The sequence below is a fragment of the Gobio gobio genome, assembly GCF_949357685.1.
Source record: "Gobio gobio genome assembly, chromosome: 25".
Lineage (NCBI taxonomy): Eukaryota > Metazoa > Chordata > Actinopteri > Cypriniformes > Gobionidae > Gobio > Gobio gobio.
This window is the reverse complement of record NC_137121.1, coordinates 32,322,531-32,349,585: the sequence shown is the minus strand read 5'-3', so window position 1 is coordinate 32,349,585 and position 27,055 is coordinate 32,322,531. Positions and strand designations below refer to the sequence as shown.

The window sequence follows — 27,055 nt, the reverse complement described above, 5'->3', positions numbered from 1 at the left end:
ATGTCAGTCTGATTCAATGGCTGCTCTCACTAGCCTTTTGAGTGGAAAATCTGAATCTCGGCAAGATTTAATATTTGAAGTTTTGCAATGTTTTTTTAGAGCAAGGCAGTTAGGAGTATTCTTCCTCTGGGTGCCAGCACATGTGGGTGTGGATGGTAATGAGGAGGTAGACCAGCTGGCAAAGAAAGCATTAAATCATCCACAAATAGAAATGAATGTACCTCTAAGTAAATCAGAAATCAAGAGATTAATAGCAATTGAAATTAGTAAAAGATGGCAAAAGGAATAGTGACTCTAAAGGAAGATATCTTTATCAAATTCAGAAACGGGTTGGAAATGAGAGGAAAATATATGGAAATAGGAACTAATATAGGCCTATAACTATTACAAGGTTAAGAATTGGTCACACTGCACTCAATTCTTTATAAAATAGGGAAGCATAGAATAGGAAACTGTGATAATTGCGGGGATTCAGAAACAGTACAGCATATTATTTTAGAATGTGCTGCATATGAAAGGGAGAGACAACAGTTAATTCAAGAGTTACGATGGATGGGAGTTGATAAAATTTCAATAAAAGTATTGTTAGGAAATGGGTCAAGACAATCAAGAAATAATGAGTTAATATTTAAATATCCAAATAAAACAGGAATAATGAATATAAATTAATTTCTTTCTGTCCTTTTATTTTGTTGATTGTTTCTTTTCATTTCTTCCAAAGCCAAGTATACTCCACACTCCAGATCAGTAGGTGGCGGTAATGCCCCATTTATGTTGGTCTGCCAATCCGCCATTAAACACCAGAAGAAGAAGACGAAGAGGCAGAAGCAGAAGAACTTTTCATCACGATGGCACGGCGGGCGCGAAAGCGAGCTCTCCGGGAGAACATGGACAGTGAGGAAGAGTGCACCTTTTCCTCGGAAGAAGAGGAAGACTTTGAAGATGAACGCTTGCATTTTGAGGAGCGCTTTGATCCAGTGGAGGATACCAACAAGTGAGTTATTTTTACCTTCGTTCTGAGTTCCCACATAACGTTACTCGTATAACGTTAGCTGTTTCTATAAGGCTTATAGACTGAATTCAACCGGTTTATTAGTGGAATGCGTTATACGATTTGTACAATCTCGTTTTCTATGGTTAAAATAAAATAAATAATGTTTATACTGTACGCCACTGAAATATTGACAACGATATGTGTTACTGTGAAAGCCTGCCTCATTGAATACATTTAAAGTGTCATTGTTTAATTTCTTTTATAAATTGTTCGCAATTTGGTTTAGCTTTAGTCAATATCTTTACTTGAGTATGACGTTTCTCCAAATAAAATAAAAAGGTATGTAATTAAATTCAATAGTATTGTGTACAAAAATGTAATTATTTAAGTTAAATAACGTGACACACTTCGATTTGTGTTAATGTTCCCAAACATAGAAGGGTGATTCTTCAACTACCGGCTCTTTTGGCCTTGTGAACTTGAGGGGAAAAAAAGTGTTCAAATCAAAATTGTCACAGTCTAACAGTTAAATATAACTAGTCTAGTTTAATGATCCATAAGAGAACGCACTTACATTATAAGACAAATTGGTGTTTTTTGACATATTTTCCGATCCGCACTGAACAAATGTAATTTCCATCACATGTAAATATTTGATTATTATTTAAAATTATTATGATATACATCATTTCTTAACAGTGTAAGACTACTTTCACACATAGTTTTACCAATTTATACCTATATTGCAATTACCATAGATTTGTGGATTAAGTAAATTAATTGTCATGAGGCCCAAACACAAAGCTTACATCCACCACAACCTGAAATATAATATTGCATTAGTTAGATGCATTTCAGAAAAATAACTACTTGTGTTATTACATTAAGTGGAACATTATCCCATAAACTATGCAGAAATTTTGAATGAGTGATTACAATTTTGTACATAATTTTTTTAAAAGTTATGAGGTGGTGGAAATGACTGAGTGTTGTGGAAATGACAATGAATGGACGTCCATATAGAAAAACAGAAACAAATGATTTGAAACCCATTTAACAAATCATTAATCATTAGTCTGTTTGGTTCCATAACCAGATGAACAGTTACTGTCTTACTGTAAACAACTTTAACCACAAATAGTCACATGAAAAATGTAATCTTAAAAATAGATGAAAAGGCATTTCAACAAATATATATTTGGATAAATACATTAGCGTTGTACATTTCAATAAATAAAATATTCATATGTAGCCACTCAATCTATGAATTGCATCTTGTAAGCATAAATGTCATTTGTCAGAATCCTACAGTATTTTGTAAAAAAATCCAAGCTAGTGTTACAGATTAGCTATGAATTGGTAGCAAGCATTGCATGCATGCAAAATACATCTCGTTGTGTTAAAAAAATTACATTATTTACAAACTCATTTGATGTTACGCCATGTTTGAAATTGACATACAATAAAAATATTTTCATTTCAAGCAATGTTTAACTTGAGTTTTCTTCTCCAAGTTGCTGAAGAAATTTAAAATCTCCTCCATGTCAGACATGTGCTGTGATGTCATTGTTCATCTCCATAGAAACTACCCAAACAATCTTTCAAAAAAACGTTTTAAAGGGACATTACAGCGTTGTGGTGGAAATGACAGCAATACTGTGGGACAACTACATTTTGTATATAAAATCACATTAATAGTTGTCTGACCTTAAAAACCTCAATTATGTTTTGATTATTTTACTGATACTTTATTCAGTCATATTTAAAAAAATAGATGAATAATTTTTTTACACTTATTTTTCATTATTGAAGATCAGAAGTCTGGGTGAGGGACAAGCACAAAACAGCAATATTTGCATGTATAATGTTTAAAAAGGTGAAAAAATCATTATAGACTACTGGTAAAAAGTTCTTAATGTACTTTCATTGTAAATTTAACTATGAAAGTGTGAATTTTTAAAAATTAAATGTTTTTTATAAAATATGATCAAAGGACATGAAAGTGCCCATAGTCTAAGAATTGCCCAGAAATGAAATTAGAGACGTCCGTCCGAAATATTGTTGGACAAATTGAAAAGATGATTATTACTACAAAAATCACAGGAGTTTTCCATATACCGGTTAAACGTTAAACTAATTAATTAACAGGTTACGGTTACGGTGGGTTGATATGGAAATAGGAACAAATATATAACTTATATAATTTTATTTATTATGGGCAGCATATATCTGCTGCAAATGCGACCGGGTTCCCCTCCGTCCCAAACACATATGCATAATAACACGCCTTGTATAGGTAGTTTACATGATTAAAGTAACATTAAAGTTAAGATATGCCTCTAGCTTTAATCATTTAAATGTGTCTTTGAAGTTTGGGCAAAAACTTCTGGCAGCTTTAGTCATTGTTTATGCACATGTATATCTTCAAAATAGACGACTAATTATACATTAACACTAGGGGTGGTTAATCTGTCTGATTTCCCGATTCGATTCGATTACGATTATTGAAGTCCCGATTCGATTACAGTCGATTTCCGATTATTAACGATTCTCGATTAGTGATTATTGATTTTCCATTTCACAACAGTAAACGAAAATACACTACAAAGTGATTGCAGTATAAAAAAAAGTCAGCTACTGAATTACTTAACTCTTTTATTGAGTAACAACAACTCAAAGCACTTGTCGTGTAGTGTCTTGTATTTACACAGAAATGAATACATCACATTGTGTTGTGACTCATCAAGTTGAACTAAACAATAACAAATAAATGAAAGGCTTATTTCCTTTAGGAAGTAGATCAGAACCAACATACTGTAGAAATTGGACAATTTTCTTCTAGAAAGACAACGTGTTCAGGTGGAGGAAGACTGCAGGTTGCAGTCGAAACATGTCAAGGTAAAGAAGTTTTTTTCTCCACCTAAACACCTTGTCTTTCTAGAAGAAAATTGTCCAATTTAATCATTAAGAAGACAAAATTAACATTTTTGAACAACTTACTGTAGCTTCAGCTTATATACTGTACTGTAGAACACAGTGACAAAATGTCATTATGTCAAGAGTGTGCGTGATGGTTCCGTGAGCGGGAGCCGCGGGTCGGTGCGGCGGAGCGCGGGACTCGAGCCCGGGGAGATCAGACGGGCCTGTCCGGTAAACACATCCCGTTATCAGACATCTGTGCTGCTTTAGTGTGGCGTTGTGTGTGTTTCCAGCATCAGTCCGGCTGTGTGTGTGTGTGTGTGATCCGCTCATCGCGTCCTCAGGATCGCCTTTATTCCCGCGAATGTGCGCGTCGATGTGTGTCGCGCTCGCTCATCTGACGCGCTCATAAATCTGCGGATTGAAGGCGTTTTTTCGGTGTTTGTGCGCGAATCTGAGCCGTGCTAACGCGCTAATGTGCCTGCGCTCCAGAGGAGGCGAGGCCGGAGGATTTCTAGAGTGTTCCCTCAGAATCATCTCAGCATTATCGACAGATTTACAGATTTCATCTAATGAACACACACACACACAAGGTGGTAGTGTCAGGTTTAGATAAATCGATTTTTGAAAATTTAATTATCGATTCATACTCGTCCATAACATACTCGCGATTAATCGATAATCGATTTTTTTCACCACCCCTAATTAACACTATGCTGAAAGCTTCTGTATGTGAACCTTTTGCAGATAAATACAAGTGCATTTTCGTTTACTATTGACACAAATCAATAAGTAAATCATACTCTTAACTTTAATGTTACTTTAATCATGTAAACTATCTATACAAAGCATGTTATTACGCATATGTGTTTGGGACAGAGGGGAACCCGGTCGCATTTGCTGCAGATATATGCTACCCATAATAAATAAAAGTACAAGACATAGGCTACTGGGGTCGGAGAAGAACACCGGAAAATGTGACCGAATGGACAATATTCGTCTGTATTTACAATACACACGCCACGGTTCAGCTGCGCGAGACAAACACTGGCAGTGTGAAAGCCCAACGGGCGCGCGCGGCTCCCGCTCTCCACGTGCACAGCTTCTGCTCTGTAACTCTGGTTTCACACTGCACGCGGTGGCAGAGCAAACAAAGCAGTTTTATTCGGCTTCTGTTTAAAGTACTCCCACACTTTTGAATGTCGCGGTCTTGCTTTATATGATAAATTATAATTTTCACTATGCCCGGGAGCAGAAGCCGCCATTATTCTAGATCTTCTGTTCTATTCTAGAACGTAAATAATGTGACGTCGACGCCTTTCACGCATGGCGACGTATTTTCGTAGTCGATGACGTCGATGCCATCGATGACGTCGACACGTCGTTGCAGCCCTATATTCCTGTGATCAAAGCTGAATTTTCAGCATCATTACTCCAGTCTTCAATGTCACATGATCCAGTGTTTTGGGAAACTAGTGGGTGGACCTCGGTCCCTCTAGAGGGCTCCGGGGCATTCCCCTCCGGAAGAGAATTTTGTGCATTTTAATTTTAAATTCATCAATCTGGTCCATTTTTAGAGTTACAAATGAAGAGCTCAACCCATATTCAAAATCTGCAAAAGGAGTGTGTGTGTCCAGAAATGGGAGGATATGGGATAGGGATGGGAATTTTTGTCAATTTCTCATTTCGATCATCGATAGGTCTCAAAAACGAGTACTCAAGTAATTGGGGGGCGGGGCTTGTGTGTGGGGGGGTGGGGCGTCTCCGTCATAGAGATATGAAACTATTTTAAGAGTAACGAAAATTAATGTTGACAAATACAAACATCACATGTCTATGAAAACATGAACATATGACTAGAAAAAAGAACTGCTAGATGATGCATAAATGGTTATTTTGTTTATAGATGTTTAAAAAAAAAAACGTATCAAATAACCCAATCAATCATATCATTGTAATTGAACTGAAACCGTAAATAAACAGCACCCTACATAGCTTTGCTAGCAGGTTAATAAACTCAACCAAACGCACCCTATATTAGTTTAATCAGTGTACCTACTTGCATCAGCACAAAAGGGCGCGAATGCGCATGTGAACTTGGTCGTGCTAGTTTTTACACATTTTGAATGCGCTCTTCCCTTAACAACAACGCCGATACACGGGCAACTAAAGCACAGATAATTTACAACACTATTACAATTGTGTTCTCATTATAATGTTATGTACATGACAGATTGGCTCTGCACATCTTGCACTTAATTTTATTTTTCCTGATCAAAGTGACAGATCTCACTGCGTGTTTTCGAAGGCATAATGAGAAACAACTTTAAATATGAGAACGAAATAACGTTGCTGCGTTAATATCATCAATGCTTTTGAAAGAGAAATAGCCTATCTAAAAAGAATATAACCGTCTCAAATAACCCAGAGTCGATAATGTCGGGCATTGCATGTGAGCTGAAACTGAAGAGAAGGAACACCAGTTGGTAACGGCAGCGCTTTACTAGCTGGTTATTAAACTCAACCAAACGTGTCCATATGAGATGAATCAGATATAGACAACATAAAAGTAATCTTACTACTTGCATCTGCAGAAAAGGACGCGGATGCGCACATGAACTTCACCGCGCTTGTGGATTTCCTGATACACGGGGAACTAAAGCACAGATAATTTACAACATTCTATTACAATCTTGTTTTCATTATAATGCGATGTATATGACAGATTAGCGCTGCACATCTTGCACTTACCTGTATTTCATGATCACAGTGATTCCAGGCATCACTGCAGTGCGCGCTTCAGTTTCACTTTATTTCGCCTGTCTGGAAGGCTGTCTAACGCTATCCAATCAAACCTCAGTTACCGCCAAAAATGCCGCAATAACCAATCAGAAAGATAGACAAATATATATTTTTAAGTCAGGGCGATCATCGTTTTCATGATCGATCGTCGCTGTCACGTTCGAGTACTCTATCATCCCATATTAGGGATGGGCAACAGTGATTATTTCATGCTTACATTTGCTACATAACACAATATTTTGTAGTCCAGAGTAGGGCTGCACGATATGAGGAAAAGCTGCGATGTGCGATAACATTGTTTAATATTGCAATGACGATATGACTTGCGATAAATATTCAAATGTGAATGTTAGCTATACTGTTCCCATGTCTTAGTGCTTTAATAGGTCGTGTTCAGTGTTGGGCAGAAACGGAATACATGTACCGGCACGTATTCAGAATACATATTATGAGTAACTGTATTCTGTTACAGTTACAATTTAAATAGTTGATATTTAGAATACAGTACATTGTTGAAATCAATGGATAACATTAACGATACTTTTCTGTTTCATGAGTTTATTTACTCTCTAAATAAATTAAGGCAACTCAATGCATTTCTCAGAACGCCCCAATATGAAAACGAAAAAATGCACGGTTTGCGTGATCAGTCGGAAGAGGAGCGGGAGCTAGAGGTAGAAATGGAGCCAGAACAACAGAGCCAGGGCAAGAATGCGTTTCTATCTTGGAAATTCAAACAGCATTTCATATTAAAGAAAAAAAGAGAAGGGAGAACGAAATATAACACGGCAGTGCAACTGCGGTGGCGGATACACACGCCTAGGCCTATATAGCCTATATATATTTTTGGCTATATTATATATATAAATTCGTTATATATTCGTTAAATATATTATTTGTTTATATTTTTTATTTTCAAAATGTAGGCTATTTAATTGAGGTACTCAATTTAATTGAGATTGAGTACCTCAATTAAATAGCCTACATTTAGAAAATAAAAAAATATAAGGCTCAAACATGCGTGTTTATTTTAGTAGGCCTACTTCCGTCAGTGAAACAACATACTACAGCCTGTAAAAAATTTGAATAAATATCTGTAAATAATCGAAATATAAATAATATAAGTTAAATATTAGTTAAAGAAAAAATTTGTTTATATTTCCCCATTAACGTGCGTCATATGCCTTTGCGCTGAAAGGGATGACACGAGCAGGAAAGAAGCATCGTTTTCTAATATCTTTATGTTTTCTCCTGATGTTCCAAAACTGATAGGCTACTTGTAGTAAAATGTGAAGAACGAAATTATCTTCCGCAGGGTCAAGAACTTAAGATTTGTTTGATTATGCGCTGTGAGAGAAAGCGAAACTAAAAATCTCCGGCGTGAAATGCGCTATACCTACACATAAACTTGACCAAGTCTAATAGCAAGCACAAACTGTGTTAAATAAAGTAAAGTTTGAAGTAAAATGTATCTGTCCTACTCCGTTTTCTACTTTACCACAGTAAATGATGCGAATAATAGCCTAGGGCCTACTCCTAAATAGCCTACATCAAACAAGGAAGAAACTGTGAGAGACGTAAAAGAGGATTTGGGAAAATAAATAAGAGATTCCATGTCCAGTAGAATAAAATGGAGTAGGCCTAAGCCTATTGTTAAATTCATGGAAAATCGTGTGACCAGATAGCAAAACGCAAGCAAACTTAAATTTAGCTCACCACACAAAGCCTTCCTCTCTCGTACGGCCTGAATCCATATGTTTCCATGGCTGTGATATAACATTTAACTGCGAACCTATTATTTATTTTGTAAATAAAGTTTTGTGCTTCACTCGTGTCATAATATTCACGTAAAACAGCTTCACATACAAAAAATAAAAAGTGTTTTGGCCGACCACCGCCGGTGCTCCTGCTTAGTTGACGTGCAACTTTACATTCTCCTATGCGCTGATTTACCAGCCCAAGAGCCGTTGGCCCCGTTTGACGTTAGCTAAATATTTTATAATTTAAGCAGGATTTGATGGCCGCATTCCTACACTTATAAAATGCAATTCAATGTGGAAGTAATCCAAGTATTCAGAATACGCTACTTAGATTGGCGCATGTAAACTGTTTTCCCTTATTCATCATATCAGGCTGTGTGTTGCGATGTGTTCATCGCGCGAGTTCATATCGCGATGGCGATGAAAATTCGATGTATCGTTCAGCCCTAGTCCAGAGATTCTTTGTTAGTGAATAAATACATAGATCCACTGTGTATAGTTTATTTATTTTCTCATTAAAACCAAAGATGTTAATCAGTGATTGTATATCAAGAACAGGGACACACTTTTGTGATTTCAACGGAACGCATAAAGTCTCCGCAACAGCGCTTGTCTGTGCATGAGCCACTGATACTGAAAACAGCGGCCACAAGCACTCTGCATGATTTCAAAAACACATTCCAGAGCCAGAACGCATCTTATTTACCTCTACTAATCAACTAGAGATGCTTAATTTGTATTAGATCAGGGCTCTAGAGTGCGACCAAAATTTGTAAACGTGCGACTAAAATTTTTCCTAGGTCGCACCAGTGCACCTAACGTCATTGCATGCACTCAGTCAAAGGAGAGGCACAGGAGAGACAGCTGTCACTGAACTCACACACTCATGGTTGGATCGTGTCGTGGTCTAAACCAATCAGAGACAGAGATGGGGCAGGTCTTTGCCTCTGATTGGCTGTGGTCCAGATATTCCTGCTCGGCGCTGTGTGTGTGATTGAAATTGCGACCAGGGGCCCGTTCTTCGTACGTTGCTTATTACATCTGAGATGATTTGACAGATCTTTTAATCGTGATAACTGATCTCTGGCTAATTTGGTTCTTCAAACGAATTTGCGGATTGGATTAAAATATCTGGATTAAATGATCTAAGATCACTGCGCGTTCTTGTGTTCCCTGAAGAGGGCAGATGCATCGATACTCGAAACCACGATCAGCAATGCCGCGATTGGCTGGCGTCAAGACAGCAACGTAATGACATCATATAATTAAAAAAGCCACCTGGCAAAAAACTTGACAAATTATACAATAAAAACCCCACGAATTTCTGGACCTTTATAAGGAAACAGCCAAACCCCCAAACCAACATAAGTTATTATAGATAAATGATAAATGTTTTTTTGTTTTTTTAACATGATTACCAATTATTTATATTCACGATTTTATACAGTATTTGTACACCCTTTACATTTTTATTTCAATGTTGTAATTTAATTTTTAATTCAATTTGGAGCAGATTTGTAACCTGACAGTATTAAAGTTTCTTAAGGGTCAAGATCAAATTATCTGCATCTCTTGCGCTGCATCAAGCCACTCCCATATATCTGTGATCACTTAAATTAATGCACGGCTCAGAGTAACTGTACAACATGTGTAAACCGCCAATAAAATTATAAAGTAATTATTCCATCACAAAATAAATCGCTCAATCAAGTGGCTGTGTCTATATTATTATATACAACATTATAATATGATATACATTCTCATATGCGTATAAAATATAACATTTTTATATTATTATTATTATTATTATTATTATTATTATTTAAAATTATTATTATTGCCCCTGGTTCAGTAATGAACTATTGTAATAAAGTAGCAGTGGCTGGGACAGATTTTAAGTATCACCTCAAGATGAAATCTAATCCTGTTTACATGAAATAAGCCTGCTCATGAGCAGGTTTAAGCTTACGGACCTGTTACTATGACAGCAAGTCCAGGATGAGCTTCGAAGAACCAAACAATCCGAGATCATGTCAAATCGTCAACAATCAAATCCAGCTAACTGAGTTAGCGACGTACGAAGAACGGGCCCCTGAGCAGCACCAGAGAATCAGTTACGGCAATCAGCATCAGCAAACTAAACGCGACGCTGAAACAGTTTGTGAGTCCATTTCACTGAAGGTGTGTGTGTGAGCGAGCGTGTGTGTGTGTGTGTGTGTGTGTGTGAGAGAGAGAATGAACGTGAAACTACTTAATTGTCATGACAACCGCCTGTCAGTGTCAGCTCAGGTGGCGCGAGAATCAAAACATCTAGGAATAGCGCCGTATGTTTTAGGCATATTAAAAACAGTCTAACGTTACATAAAGTGAAATAAGTCCTGTAACTTACTCACATCGTCCAGCAAACCACCAAAACAAATCTTTGTGTGTAATCATTTGGCGGTCGCCATTTGTAATCTTCCTTTGAAGAAACTGGCAGAGCGCGCTGCAACATTTCCCTCAGATACAGTAAATGCTTAACCCAGTCGGTGTCACTACTGTGATTGTGCATTGTTATATTATATTCCAAAAATAATCTCTTTGAGAATGATATTTGCTGATATATCTACTGTCCTACCTGAAACGCTAACGTTAGTATCATTGTTAATTTGTTGTGCCTGCTGCAAAGTTACTTTCTGGCTCTTTGAAAAAATGTTCGACCACGTTTAATCCTGCGGTGATCTACCCGTAATAATTCATAATTTCATTATAGCATGTGTTACAGCTGGCACAATTTTATTAAGAAATATAAACAACTATAGGCTACCGTAGCCTACAATAGCCCATCAGTAAAGTTACCACATAATTATGACAATCATCAAAGTGTTTTATTATTTCATTATTTTTTAAATTAAGTTATAACACTTTGTTTAAACTGTAGTTTTAAAATAGTAATGTTCAAAGCATTGTTTCCCTTGATTTTAATTCAAGTGTAACTGCATATATTATGTTATTCATTTAAATAATATATATATGAATATATATGGAGTGTGATAAAAAGATGACCTTGAAATTGTGGCGTTCAAGGCAACGCGAGCCGGGGGAAATTATTAATATTAGCCATATATTGTAAAACAAATGCACTGAAAAATAAATAATTCGTTTTTTCATAAAAGCTTGAATGCAGTTTCCATCAAAATAAAAGCTCACGGGTTTATCCCTTTCAAGTATAGAATTTATGTTGGCGGAAATCATGTTTACAATTGCGTCTCATTACAAATCTAGTAAAATAAGGTAAATGTCAACTATGCAGATGTGAAAATAATGCGGAACTACGTTCCCAAATGCTAAACTCAGCACATGCACATATGGAGTTCACTGCATTAATTCACTGTGAGCTGATCGTGCTTATTGCGTGAGCGAAGCACGCACTTCTCTTTGCACAACACTTTAAAGGCCTCTTATGTTATGAGAAGTTTAAATATACTTACGGGCCGCCACAGTCTAGTTAATGAATGGGAAGCACTGAACTATATTTGATGCGGTCAATGCTGATATTGGCTTATATGCTATATGCTGCTCTTTTAAAGGGGTGATGAATTGAGAAATCAACTTTTCCTTTGATATATAAAAGGTCATAGAAATATAAGAATGTCCTGTACGTTTCAGAGCTGAAAACTTCCTTGTTAGTCAAAGAAAAGCTTTTATTGACACCAGGCCCAGCAAACGCTCGATTTCAGAATATGACGACCATTGACGTCATTGTGTGGTGAAGCAGGCAGAAAAAGAAAAACGCCTGATTCTGTAGCCCCGCCCCCCAACTCGTGCCACTAACATGACATAGGCCTACATAGAGCTAAACCGCATCAAATTTCTAAGCAGTAAACATACCACATAAGCTTCATTTGGATTCCAATATTATGAATGCATGGATTAACTTTATTTTTAATGAATATCCAGATCACGCTGGGAAGACCTTGCGCGTGCGTCTGTTCCTTAATTTAACTACAGATTCGTTTGTAAACAAGAGACTGGATTTGCAGACAGGATGAGGCTACATGAATGAACAGTGTTGGGAAGGATACTTTCTAAATGTATTTCGTTACAGAATACATGTCCAAAAATGTAATTTGTAAAGTATTCCGTTAAGTTACTCAATCTGAATAACGTATTCGGAATACTTGGATTACTTCCACTAGGGTTGGGCCGATGATGGCCGACCGACATCACGATCAAGTGCCGCGGGAGTGTTACGTGGTGTTGTCATAGACAATAAATAAATAAATACATTTGGTAAATAAATATAAACATTTATTTACATCACAAAAGAGGTTGGCTTTGCTTGAGTTCTTTCTCCGGATTTTGTTGCCCCCCAAATTTTTGCCTGTTTAGGTTTTTTCACCTTTCTTCATTCCTCTTCGACATTTTTACTGCTAAAGTTACTACATGGAACGTGCAAATCCGTTTTTGTTTTTTTGGAATATATTTCAGGGCTCTGCCAAGGATTTTTTTCAGGGGTTCAAATTTGTACTTGCCCTGCCAATTTTCACTGGCCCCACCACAAAAAAACTGATTAATAAAATAAAATAGGCCTAGTATTGTTTTTGAGCCATGTAACCTTATTAAATAAGGTTATGACTCTAACAATATATATATAAAAAAATTGTTTGGATAATAGTTTTTAAAGACAGTCAGTAATAAAATAAGAACAAATAATCGAATTACGAGCAAAGCACAAATAAATACAGCAGAACAAACATATACAAATTAAATAAAACAGTTATTTTCATGTAGGTCTAAACTAGATTGTCAGGTAAAAAAATAATCAAATGTAAAATATCACTGCATAGTCTGCATAAAATTATGTCACAGCATATAAATATAGATTAACCCTTATTAAAAGTTATTCAGTCAAGAGCAGTGAGTGAATTTTTTTTTTTTTGTCCTTTGTTATCTCAATATTTATATAGCCAATGACAATATTTTCCGGCTTTCCATGGTGTTTTCACTGATAGGGGGCGCTATTCCACATCTCCTGGACGAGTACAGAATCTCCTGATCAAAACACAGACGAAGAAGCAGCAACGTGCGATATCATATGTAAGCAGATGCATATGTAAAATAACGCGATCATCCACATTAAACAGCATATAAATCACAACTGCCTAATGTTATTGAATGAAAATTCAACCCAGGACAAGCTCTAGGACTGTGAAGCTTTGGGCTGTTGATGAACTCCATCTAGTCCATCTGTGTTTTGATAATCGTTCATCGTTCGGATGTAGTCTTTTACAAAAACGTGATTTTTCTCAGTTTTATGCTCAATTTGGCTTTTTCATGAAACTTGCAACATTCAAGTGTTGATTAAAAAAAGAATGTATGAAGCTAGAATAAAACAGAGGGTCTGTTCTTTCTTTTGATATTTTGCATGTTTAGATCATACAAGATATTCTGTGGGCCATGAAACTTGTGAAAATGACCATAAATGATGGCGGTGACTGGCAAATTTCATGTTTACGTTAACAACATAACCGACTATGTTGTTTACGATGATACTCAACAAGACAGGCATTTTGATATAATTTTGTGTGAATATTCGCATGCTGTGACCCGAGACGCATGGCCATGCTTATGCGTGTTGTTGCTGCGCTTCACGAGTAGCAAACTCAGAGACACTTTCTCCTCTCTGTGCGCTTGAATATTTAATTTGGCAAGGCTGCACAAATGATCCGTGAAGGTGCAGCATTGGCCCGAGTGTCTTTCACGTTGCCACTGGACCATCGGGCAATTCATATTGTCGACTGTAATGACAAATTATTTTTGTCATTCATTCAGGGGGGGCGGGGGGTAGTCGTTTTGGGGAGGCGGGCCGTCCCCCTAAAACAATAGTAGGGGAAACACTGATATGTAATCCCAATGTGAAAATTCTCTGCACAATTTTAAGACCTTTTAATCTGCCTAGAGAATTTGGTTGTATTTTGCCGTTCGTGGTATAACGTAGACTAACCATGTTCCGTACACTTTTCGCCATTCACCGCACGCCTACGCCCACTCCACCGTTGTTGAGAGCCAGACAAGCATGTTTGTGTGATCATTCCCTAGGTGAATACCCATTGGACAGTCCACACTTTGATTGATGTCTTTTGGACCAATAATATTTGAGAAAAGTGGGGAAAAGTACCTCCTCCGCTGGTGTACGGAAGATGATGAGCGTTAACGGTGTTCCGTACAGGTTACAATGATGTTCCGTACAGAGCGAATAACTTGATTTCAACTGCGAAAAGTGACATTTATCTGATAAATTGTGAGCTGTGTGTTTATTTTAACTAAAGAAAACATAATTTAAATGAATAATAAAGGTGAATACCTTTTTATTTGGTTAAAATGTAAGTTAACAAACTTTTTTGAAATGTAAGCTTCAAAACTCTGCCTGTCTCAGCCTGAGTGGCGCCAAGCGGTCATCGCCTGCAATTTAACGTTTAAAAAATCCAATTTAAAAGCATTTATTCAACAAAAGGTCATATATTTAACAATTTGTGATAACATAATATTCATTTAATAAAGACTGTAATACTCTGAGAAGCATGAATTAAATCAAAATGTACATTTTCGCTGCTCTAGTCATCTCCCCACACAAGCTGCACTCTGACGTGCAGCTTCCCCACCGTCCAATTTCAAGCGCAGTGGGCGCACCATGCAAATTTACTGAAATCTCACTGGAACAAACGGCGGTAGGCTCTCTGTCTTGATCGGATGTGAAAGAGGGAGAAATGACGATGACACAGATATATAGTTTATGTATGACCAGGAAGTATTTACCCAGCGATCAGCGGTAAAAGTTCATCTGTACGGAACATCGTTGTGTACGGAACATGGTTAGTCTACGTTACGTTCCGCCCAGTGGTAAATTATCTCAGGTAGCCAGCCAGCCTGATAGCAGACTATATTCACAAACTACAGCTAAGCTGCTCAGATGCACCTGTGATCGTGTTGGGTGATTTAAACCAGTGCAAATTGGAGACTTTGTTGCTGTGATTTGAACAGTGTAAAGACTCAAACAAGAAATAGTAATATTCTTGATGAGGGCTTTGTGAATGTTAAAGGAACTCCACCGTTTTTAGAAAAGGGGCTTATTCAACATCTTTCCTACATTTAGATATATGGGCAAATGCAATTTTGTCTCAGTGCATACATTGTTTTAATTTGACAGGGTTGCCGCTAGCTATATTGTGGGGAAGCACAGGCGAAGCACTGCTACTTGGGCGCAGAGATATCACGCAACACATGAAATCCCAGTAATATCGCTGCGCCCAAGTAGCAAGTGCTTTGCCTGTGCTTTCCCATAATATAGTCCCAAGTTAATATCTGCCTAGGAAATCGCCTAGTCTTAATCTGCATCACTATTTGTATTCGTTGTGAATACGCAGGCCACAAGAAGTAATTAGGTGTTTTTTTTTATTTTATTTTTTATCACTTTTACTCGGGACATGCTAGCTGGCAACATAGGATTCCATTCATTATGCTAAGCTAGCGGCGACCCTGCCAAACTAAAACAATGCATGCAACTTAGACAAAAATGCATTTGCCCACATATCTAAATGTAGGAAAGAAGTTGAATAAGCCCTATTTCTAAAAACGGTTGAGTGTTCCTTTAACAACGTCATGGTTAATTAACCGTAAAGGCTCTGCAACACTGAGTGTTTATTTTGCACTGAACAGAAATGCAACTTGCACAAAACAAAAACAAATTTACACCAGCGGTGCACTAGCTTAAAGTGCTGTGCTTATCAGAGACACGGAGGCTACTACTGTACTAGAGCCCGACCGATAAAGGATTTTTAAGGCCGATACCGATACAAATATTTGGTCACTTAAAAATCCGATATTCCGATATATCAGCCGATATATATAAAAAATAAAAAAATAAAATAACAGAAACGCGTAAAAAAACACAAACAGATTTCCCTTATACATCAGTTATTTGTAGTTATTCATGATCCCTGAGCCTCTCTAAAATAATATGATAATGCAGTTTAAAAATAAACTTGTTTGTTTTATTGTTACAACAGAACAGAGGAACATAAAATATATTAAAGTTCTGATAAATAAAATGTATAAAAATACAAACTTAAGATATGAAACTTAAAGTCGTTTGGACGAAAACACAATAGGCTAACAAAAACAAAAAATCAAAGTTACCAGTATTAATAGATGTGGTAAGCTTTATAAATATAACTTTTAGCAAGACTGGAAAAAAAATATTCAGTTAAGTTCTAGAAGTTCTGATAAATAACAACAACAGCAAAACATAAACTATATACAGTATAAAAATGAGCCACCTTATAATTACAATGTCAACTTGCTTATCCCTTTACATGCACTTTTAATTCTATCCATCAAGCTACCACAAACCATTTTCAATCATCATTTGCTGCCTGCCTTCTAAAATCTACTAACGTTACTGATGATGACTCGTGTAATCCATTATTTGACTCGTTAATGCGGCGTCTGAACGAAGTCACGCACTTTCGTTCACTCTTCACGAGCCTAACTTACGATTTACAATGCAGAGACTGGAACTACAAATATACTAGTTATAAATACAGTAATCATTACTTTATTTAGGCAGAATAAGTTTGTTGTGATTTCCAAGGCGCATTAATGTTAGCGGTCTCCCACTGATAGCCATGGCATTAGCTAGCTTTGTGGTTAGCGTCTATGATAAGTTATAATTTAGAAATATGTATACTTTTTCAAAATAACGGGCAGGGGAGAGATGATACGTCTCATGCTGTCAAACTGTCAGACTATTAAAGAAATACATTTTATTCAGTCACATTGTCCGAGGTAAAATAAGTCAGTCAACTGTAACCTAGCGTAATTACCAGCTCTCTTGGCTTACATGTAACAGCAAAACTGGACTTGGCAGTTACAAATTGTGTCATGTTATTTGAGTTAAGAGAACTGATGGGGATGTTCTTTTAACTGTTATTCAATTCAAGCAATGTATGTCTCGTTGCCAACTTACATGCATTTCGCGGATGATCTGTGTTGTGAATGCAGCGCTCAGAGCGCTGAAGCTCAGCATGACTCTGCTGGATCAGCTGGTGGTGTTGCCAGCCGGCACGTTGTAGAGTGCCCTCTGGTGGACAAACTATGAAACGCCAACACTCAATGTGTTTGAGAGGCGTTTCGTCCGGTTTTTTTATTTTTAAAAAAATATTCATTTATCGGCCATCATAAATGCCGATACCGATAGTTTGGAAAAAGCCTAATATCGGCCGATAATATCGGCCCGCCGATATATCGGTCGGGCTCTATACTGTACACACTGGATTAACTGTGGCAGAGGGACCAAACAGCCAAGCTTTTTTTCCACCAAAGAAACGCCTGAAGTCAGCAGTCTATAGCTGAGCCCTCAGCGTGAGGTTTTGTTTTAAAGCGACCGTTAATTCAGAAAGTATTATTTCCATGACGTCATGCCGACAAGAACATAGATGTACTGAATTCCGCGTCATGCAGTCACAATACAGATAAGTATCGCGTTCATGTCAGTTTTCCTTTTACATTCAAAATATTTACAAACTTATTAACTATATCATGAATTGTGCCAGTGAACATGAGAGAACAACAAACTTTATTATTTCATGCACAATGTGTATCTGATATGAATAAAACATGTATTCAAATTATAATTTAAAGCATTATTATTGCAGCTTCCATAGATATCAGTGTATGGAATTTGAATTTAACAAACTATACATGTCTTTTTTTTTATATAGACTAGTAATTTGTTTAAATGTCTATTTAAATCTCTGCAACCTCAAATAAACATGTGGTTGAATAGTGATGTATGAAAAGCACTGAGCACGTCGTCTCTGGCTCAGCGCCAGCCAAAGTGCAGAAGCACGTTTGGATTTATCAGTGACGCAAACAAACCAAAATAATAGACATGACTTTCTCAAGCCACATGTAAAATTAGATGAATTATTAAAAAGTATTATAATTAAAGCTGCAAGCAGCATTTAGCGGGGTTCAAGCAGTTTAAGGCCTTTAAGCACATATGCATTAAAAATAGATTGTTTTATTTAGCAAGCATGTAACCCCTTCAAAAACCAAAAGTAACTTATAAACAATCATATAAGAGATTCAAAGGGTACAGCCAACAGAACTGGGAGCAAGGAGGATTGGGAGGTCAATTGCAAATTAAGAATTTAAAGGAAATGTATGTAAGATTGTGGCCAAAACTGGTACTGCAATCACTTTCAAATTACTGTAGAGTGGTGTATCCCCTCTCCCCCTGACTCGAGGTTGCCAGATAGGCTGCAGGATCCAGCACGAACGTAGGCTGCTACAAGGAGCTTCCAATGGCAAGTGACGAGTCCTACACAGCAAGTTTTTTTTTTTTTTTGCATTGTCACAACGTTTTTCTGATTCATAACGAGGTCTTTTAGGTTTCGTAAAGTTTTATTTTTTATCCAAAAAGTTTGTAGCTGCAGCTGTGGTAACTGGCAACCCGGATGCCGAAACACTACTGACTTTGTGATTGGTAGATAGGTGGAGGGTGGCGCTTCAGGCCAAAACACAACATGTCAACATCAACATCAGTTGAGGGCTGCAACTTCACTTTTATATGACAATATCCTGGCCGGACTACTGTTGTCAGTGATATAAGTATTTGAAATTAACATGATTTCTTAATGTCTAGTGACATATCAGGGCGATTTTATGATTAATTGAAATACATTTCTTACATACAGTTCCTTTAAGTAAGGAAAATGTATAGGAAAAAGAAAATGTTTTATGTTACATTAAAATAAGTGAACGTAAATATGATCAATAAGTTTGCTAATGGTTCTTAGCAAAGTATTGGAAACAATAGTTTGTGAGCAAATGTAAGTGTTTAATAATTTTCAGCATGCACATTGAGAAGGAAACTTAACAGGAACAGCATTAACACAGATGACAGACGATTGCTTAGCACAGATTGTTGAAAATAAATTAGGTACAGTATTGTTAGATTTTATTTTACAATTACTTTTCATACTGTACATTGGTTTAAAAGTTATCTTTTTAATAGGGGACATTGTGTATTTTATATTGGACGTTTTTCAGATGTGAAAGAAATGCAATGTGGTGTTCCTCAAGGAAGTTGTTTAAGGACCATTACTATTTTCTATTTTACCAACAAACTTCCTCTTGTTTTAAAGTGTGCACAGTCATGTATGCAGACAAAACATTATATTAAACTGCAACATCAATAAAGCAGTTGTCTACTGCTTTGGATGAGGAATTACAATTGGTCAAAGTAGGTACAGAATAATAAGTTGGGTGGTCAGCAATATCTGAAATGTCACTCACCAAAGCCAGATTAGAATAACTACTTTAGATTATTAAAGATAATTTAAGATTGTCTCTCTGCTTTGTTTTATAAGAAATAATTTGTAGTGAGTTCCTAATGTCCTGTAATGTCAACTTTTATATAGTAGGACTAGTCATAATTTCAACACCAGTCATAAAAATGAAATAAGTTGTACAAAATCTTTTAAGGAACATTTAATGGCACAATAGTAAATTGTTGATTTTGAAATTTGAAATGAATTTTGGGTTTGTATGTTTCATTGACTTTATTGTTGTGGATGTATTTTTTACTTGTTGGGACCTCAGGAAGAGTAGCCACTGCCTAGGTATTGGCTAATGGGGATCCAAATAAATAAATAAACTAAGATCATGGATGGAAAAAAGACCATTTAGAGCCAATTTACTAAGGAATTTTTTTTAAAGTTTTTTTATTGTCTGAAATTTTCTGCATGCCTAATAAGACCTTGATTAGCTGGTACAGGTGTGTTGAATTGGGGTTGGAGCTAAACTCTGCAGGACAGTGGCCCTCCAGGAGCAGGATTGGACACCCCGTTATAGACACTTACAGTATATTTATGAGAGCAGACTGATCTCATGAAATAGCATATGTATGACACACCAATTCGCTATGCCATTTTGGCGTGCTATCAAGACGCATAATCGCTTTTTAGCATGTTTATCAACGCCGTTTCATTCTATCCCCCTACACTGCCCCTACCCCTAAACCTACCCATCACACATACACACACGCACACATACACGCACACATACACACACACACTGCCCCTGCCCCTAAACCTACTCATCACAAGAAACATTCTGCATTTTTACATTTTCAAAAAAAACATAATTTAGTATGTTTATAAATCCATTTACATTCACGTGGAATCACACGGCGTAGACATACACGCGGAATCACACGGCGTAGACATACACGCGGAATCACACGGCGTAGACATACACAGGGAATCACATGGCGTAGACATACACGCGGAATCACACGCCGTAGACATACACGCGGAGATGATGGTTAGTTTCGGCATACACATACACGCGGAATCACACGGCGTAGACATACACGCGGAGATGATGGTTAGTTTCGGCGTACACATACACGCGGAATCACACGGCGTAGACATACACGCGGAATCACACGCTGTAGACATACACGCAGAGATTATGGTTCGTTTCGGCGTACACATACACGCGGAATCACACGGCGTAGACATACACGCGGAATCACACGCCGTAGACATACACGCGGAATCACACGCCGTAGACATACACGCGGAGATGATGGTTCGTTTCGGCGTACACATACACGCGTAATCACACGGCGTAGACATACACGCGGAATCACACGCCGTAGACATACACGCAGAGATTATGGTTCGTTTCGGCGTACACATACACGCGGAATCACACGGCGTAGACATACACGCGGAATCACACGCCGTAGACATACACGCGGAATCACACGCCGTAGACATACACGCGGAGATGATGGTTCGTTTCGGCGTACACATACACGCGGAATCACATGGCGTAGACATACACGCGGATAGCTCAAAATGCGTACAGATAACACGCCATTTGGCTTTAGAAAGTGGCGTGTATGTTTACGCAAAGTCATGATGTCATGTTGATGAGAGTATAAAAATGACTAATGGGCAACATTGATTAGATTTCACTTCCTATCATAGTTTTGACATTTGGATGTTATTGTTTAGCTATTGACCTATGTTATCATATTTCCTGTGGTGGTTTTGTTTCAATTGGACTAGCAGTTTTGAGGATAATCGCAAAAGTTTTGTAAGTGCTAAATTACACTGTTACGAAAACCATAAGGCAAAACCTTCCATGTTTGGTATCGTTGGACTCGGCAAGGATTCAGGAGTCAAAGGAGATGACTCCCGTGAAAAACACTGGCTTGAAACTTCTTAGGCTCCTTCAAGGCATTGTGCCGATATGCAAACTGTGTTTTTTGAGATACGCCAATGTTCTCATAAACTATCATGGCAGCCTGGACAAAGACACTGCATGCCACTTATTATCTGATTAATGATTGGGTGAGGTTATAGCCATTTTCATGACATTTTTTCCTCTTACAGCGCCACCAAGTGGCCAATTATCAAAATATTTTCTAAGTGACCGAAGTTTTAGATCATAGACATGTGACCCGAATTTAGTGAAAATATCTTGTTCCGTTCACAAGTTATAGTCATTTTAGTAAAAGTGGCCCCCGACACATTGAACTTTTTCATTCCCCTTAGCGACCATGAATCGAAAAATTTAAATTTTTTCATAATTATTAATAGTCTCTCTCCAAAAAACATTTCTACAGTGATTTGGTTCCAATCAGGGAAAAATTGTGGGAGTAGTTACACAAAAGTAGGTTTTTCAAAAAACCCAAAATTTCTTGAAATTGGCGCCTGAAGGGCAAGCCAATCTGAGGCATGCACTTTGTCCGCCTTGAGCGAAGGATTCCAAGGATATAAGACACTTGAGCCCACGCCTAAAGCTAGATTTAAAATAAGACAACATATGTTATCAGCTATTACGGACATTGACTGTGAGATGGCTGAGACGAATGCACGCCGTCAGACAGAAAGAGCACGACTGATATTTACTGAACGCAGAACGAACGAACCTCGCATAAAACACTGTGTGAGTTCAACCAATCAGCATGTTCAGCGCCCAAGTCCCACCCCCGAAAGTTCCCGAACTTTGAAAAAGTACCACCCCGGGAGCAGGGCCGTTTGGAGGGGGAAATATTTACCTGGATCTTCATTTAGACCCTGGTTCCTGCGGTCGAAACACACCGAGTACCACCTCAAAGTTCCTAGTTCCTGGGGAAAGTTCCTGCGGTGGAAACGTGGCTTATCTAACAAAGTTTAGCTCTAGTCCTATAAACACACCTGAACAAGCTAATCAAGGTCTTTAGGATCACTAGAAACTTCCAGGCAGGTGTGCTGGAGATAAACTATGTAGTAAAGTGGCCTGCAGGAGCAGGATTGGACACCACTGAGCTAGGCCAAGCTAATAGCAACCCAACCAAGCTATGGAGCAGCTTGGCTTAGCCAAAGGCAATCTGTTCAGGGTGGTTCACCAACTCAGTCAAGCTAGTCAACTAGGTGGTCCAAGCTAGTGATGCTGATGACCAGCTAATGGTCAGGACCAGCCACCAGCATAGATGTACTGAAAAATTCAGCTAATACCAGCCTATGTTCTTGTCAGCATGCTAATGCTGTTTTTTTATTTTTTTTAACAGATGTGAGGATGACAGTGACAGTGACGGTGACAAGATACCTGTTGCAAAAAGAGGCAAGAAGATTCTGTCATTGAAAGCAGAGACTAATGCAGAAAGAAACCAGAAGACTCTGTCATGGAGAGAAGAGACTGATGTCGACATGACTCCAAAGACTATGAGATTCCAGCCTGCACAGGAACCTGGGCCGCAGTTGAGTCTTGCTGACTCGCACTCCCCTATGAGTCTTTTCAAACTGTTTTTCTCAGAGAGCGCCGTGTCAAATCTGTGCAACAACACAAACGCTCAGGCTGCCAGGGCACAGGCTAAGGGTCGCAAATACAGTTGGACAGATGTCAGTGTTGATGAGCTGTACCACTACATTGGACTTGTTTTCTACATGGCCACGGTGAAGATGAGCTCCATCGTTGACTACTGGAGGCAGCACAGTATTTTTTCTGTGCCTTTTCCTGCCACAATTATGTCAAGGGACAGATACCGCACCATTTCATGGAATGTGCACATGAGTCACCCAGATGCAGACAAGGAAAATGACAAAAAGAGGGGCACAGCTGAACATGACCGACTTTTCAGGGTCAAGCCCCTCATGGACACTATCCGTCTTGCCTGCAAAGCCTTCTATCATCCTAGAAAAAATTTAGCTGTCAATGAAAGATTTGTGGCATGCAGGGCAAATACAGAAATGGCACGGAACATGAAACCCATCCCTACTAAGGTGGGCTTCAAGTTTTTTGTCCTTGCCGACTCGTCAAATGGATATACTGTGGACTTAAATGTGTACACGGGCAAGAACAGCTTTCCCATCGGCCATGGGCTTTCTTATGATGCTGTGATGTCTCTTCTGGACAAGAAAGTTTTGGGCTCTGGGTACCATGTGTACATGGATGATTTCTACACAAGTCCAAAGCTCTTAACAGACTTGTTCGCTATGAAGTTTGGTGCTTGTGGGACTTACAGAGACTACAGGAAGGACTTCCCACGAAGCGCATCAAATTCACTGACCAAAAAGTCCACCAGGGGATCCATCAGGTGGATTCGGGATGGGCCTCTTGTGTGTGTGAAGTGGATGGACAAACAAGAGGTGTCTGTTTGTTCCACCATCCATGCTGCCTATAAAGGAGACCGTGTGAAAAGGAAAGTGAAAGCACAAGATAAATGGAAGACAAAAATCTTTCCATGTCCTGCACCTGTGACCGCGTACAACCACCACATGGCTGGTGTTGACCTGTCCGATCAGCTGTTGCAGTACTACACCGCACAGCACAAAACCATGAAGTGGTACAGAAAAGTTTTTCTACACTTCTTGGATGTTGCTGCTGCCAACGCTTTCATATTGCACAAGGAGCTAAACGGCAACATGACGCACAAAGCATTTATGGAACAGCTTATTGCAGAGCTCTGTGGTGTGTCTCAGAAAGTAGCACCAAAACACTCCAGTAGTGGCCATGTGCCGGTTCCAGGAGCTGAGCTGACCTCAGATGTCAGAAACATTGCCACTGCTGGTCGCCGCATATGTGCACATTGCAAAGCAGTGCGTGGCAAGAAACAGCAAACACCTTGGAAATGCCAGGAATGTGATGTTCACTTGTGTCTTCAGTTGAACAGGAACTGTTTCCAGGAATGGCACAAAGGTTTGTAAGTAGATTTTGAACAGTAGACTTTTGGAAGCTCAGCCCCAAAAAGAGCTCATGATATCAAGTCTTTAGTTTATTGTAGCACGCAATGTGTATTGTTTATTATGTACAGTAGGTGTGGGGGTTTTTACATTGGAGAATGAAGCAGAATATAAAAAGTAGGGTATCCTATAATAAAAAAATCCATTTGAATAGGAAATAACCATCTAATGGTGAGATGGGTAACACCCACTACAAGGCTGAATTGCTGTTGTAAGCATTAGAAACTGTAGTTATAAATATAAGAGGTAGAGACTGTTTAAAGTTATTATTGCAATGAAAACTGTTGCCTATATCTGATGTGTGTGTATATATTTAAATGTGGTAAATGTTTTTTTGTCCTTGAACAGAATATGCATTTGTAAAAAAAATGTCCCATGTATTAATTGTCCAGTTGAATAAAGATTGTTTTTAATTCCTTGGTCTATTGCTTTTGTTGAATGTGGGTGCTCAAAAATTTGTTGTTGTTTTTTTTAATGGATTTTCAATAATTTTTAATGGAGATTTTAGACTTCCATTAACTATTTTGAGAAATTACGGTATCTCCATGTATCCTAAGTTTTCCTGAAAATTAGCACAATGGTATAGACATGTCAGTTGGGTGGACGCAAAATAATCGTTAACAAATCTTGTTTTTAATTGATACCGATATGGATTTGTATCCTCAATATCTTTTAATCTTTGCTATTTTCTATTACTGCCTGAACTTCACATTTGTAGCGCAGCCATCCATAATCGCGAAAAGATTTAACTGTCACCTTTTAATGTGTTTGTTAATTGTATCACGAAAAATGTGCTCTTTAATGTGGCCTGACGGGATCGCTCCTTCAGCATTTAGACCTGGGAAAAAGCTTGTATTTCATATGTAATGTCAAATTTACCTTATAAAAGACATTCAATGCTCATAAACTCGTTAGTCAGCTACAAAAATTGCTATAGAAAAACGTATTTTGCTAAATATATCCACTAATCCTTATATTTTTTACTTAACCTGATGTCTACATGAAAAGGAATGGAAGTAGCTAAACATGAAATTAAACACTGCTCATATAATTGCACGTAAAGAGCTGCCTTTCACCAAAATTATCAAGCTATTTATCTGCCTTTCACCAAACTATACTCATTGGCCAAGTGATGCTGACATTATTATGGTCTATGACACTGGTTCAGATTCTGTGTAAAGAATGATTATTTGTGACTATGTAGTTCTTAAAGTCTTCATGAAATTAAAATCGATCTTATTTACTTTGTTAGCCCACATTACAGGTCTTAGGGTGAACAATTAATCCGTGCAAGTTAATACACATTAAAAAAAAGTGTTTGCCGTGGTAATCTTTAATCAAAATCTGAAAGTAACTTCCGGTCTTGAATGGCGTTCCCTTTCCGATGACGACTATGTGACGGCTTGGGTTTGAATATCCTTAACCACTCCCCTCCAACCGTTAGTCTGCTATGAGCGTGAGATGGAGAGGAGGAGCGCTGAAGTGAAACCCTTCACTGGGACTTAAAGTTGTAAAAGCAATTCAGTTCCTACTTTAAGTGAATCTTATTTCGCAGGAAAATGCTGATGCTGTAAAAGGAAACCCATTAAAACCCATTTATTTGGCGCCTATTTTTTTTCCCTTATAGGAGCCAATGGCTCCTTAATTTATTTATTTATTTTTGTCTGGAGCCCTGGTAGTGTAACCCATTACACATTTTTAGTATACTTTTTGATTGCTTTTAGGCCATGGTTAGAACAGGTAGCGGACTCGAGTCAGATTTGCTTGCGATTTGCTTGACTAAATGAAGAAAATGACTGACTTGAGATCCAATGACTCAAGACTTGACCTGTATGACTCAAGAATGAGTTCATAACTAAAGTAGACTAAATTTATTACAATTGTTTTTTTTTTTTAAATATAAATCAAACTAAATGTAAGCATCGACACCAGTGATCAGAGTCTGTGCTATTGCCTGCCGCTGCTCAAGCACAGAAAAAAAACATACAGCGCAGTGAGCACGCTAAATCTACAGAGGGTAGTTGAAGATCATTTGAAAAACATTTTTTCGATAGAAAACGTATGCTGTATGCATAATAACTGGCAAGGGATATTGGACACGATCATCACAACTTCTAACTTCATTCACCACTTCAAAAAGTAAGCTTTAAGCAGCTAACCTGATCGTTATAGTTCATTTGACTAAATCAAGAGAGAATAATGGTCAAAACAGCTTTATATAAAAGTATGTAATAATTAATGATGGCATGTTTTTGTAAGTAACGTGATGTAAATTTGAGTTTAAAGTGTAGAAGTGT

The 27,055-nt window shown here is 37.8% G+C and overlaps 1 protein-coding gene across 2 annotated transcripts; it reads left to right on the top strand.

The window, feature by feature from the left end:
• The first annotated feature begins 802 nt into the window (after window positions 1-802).
• Window positions 803-25,171, top strand: LOC307121909 (piggyBac transposable element-derived protein 4). 2 transcript variants are annotated; one of them, XM_079809694.1, is made up of 3 exons: window positions 803-994; window positions 3,787-3,892; window positions 23,087-25,171. In XM_079809694.1, exons 2-3 carry the CDS (start codon window positions 3,885-3,887, stop codon window positions 24,720-24,722), a joined length of 1,644 nt encoding a protein of 547 aa, XP_079665820.1. In that variant the 5' UTR covers window positions 803-994; window positions 3,787-3,884; the 3' UTR covers window positions 24,723-25,171. The 2 variants fall into 2 exon arrangements, with proteins under 2 accessions (XP_079665820.1, XP_079665819.1); XM_079809693.1 differs by lacking the exon at window positions 3,787-3,892 and having other exon boundaries at window positions 809-994.
• The last annotated feature ends 1,884 nt before the right edge of the window (window positions 25,172-27,055 follow it).

Bases quoted from the DNA above. Each gene is read 5' to 3' on its own strand.
- LOC307121909 (XM_079809693.1), top strand. From the start codon at position 849: ATGGCACGGCGGGCGCGAAAGCGAGCTCTCCGGGAGAACATGGACAGT. The intron at 995-23,086 runs GTGAGTTATTTT...TTTTTTTAACAG, and splicing joins CCAGTGGAGGATACCAACAA to ATGTGAGGATGACAGTGACA.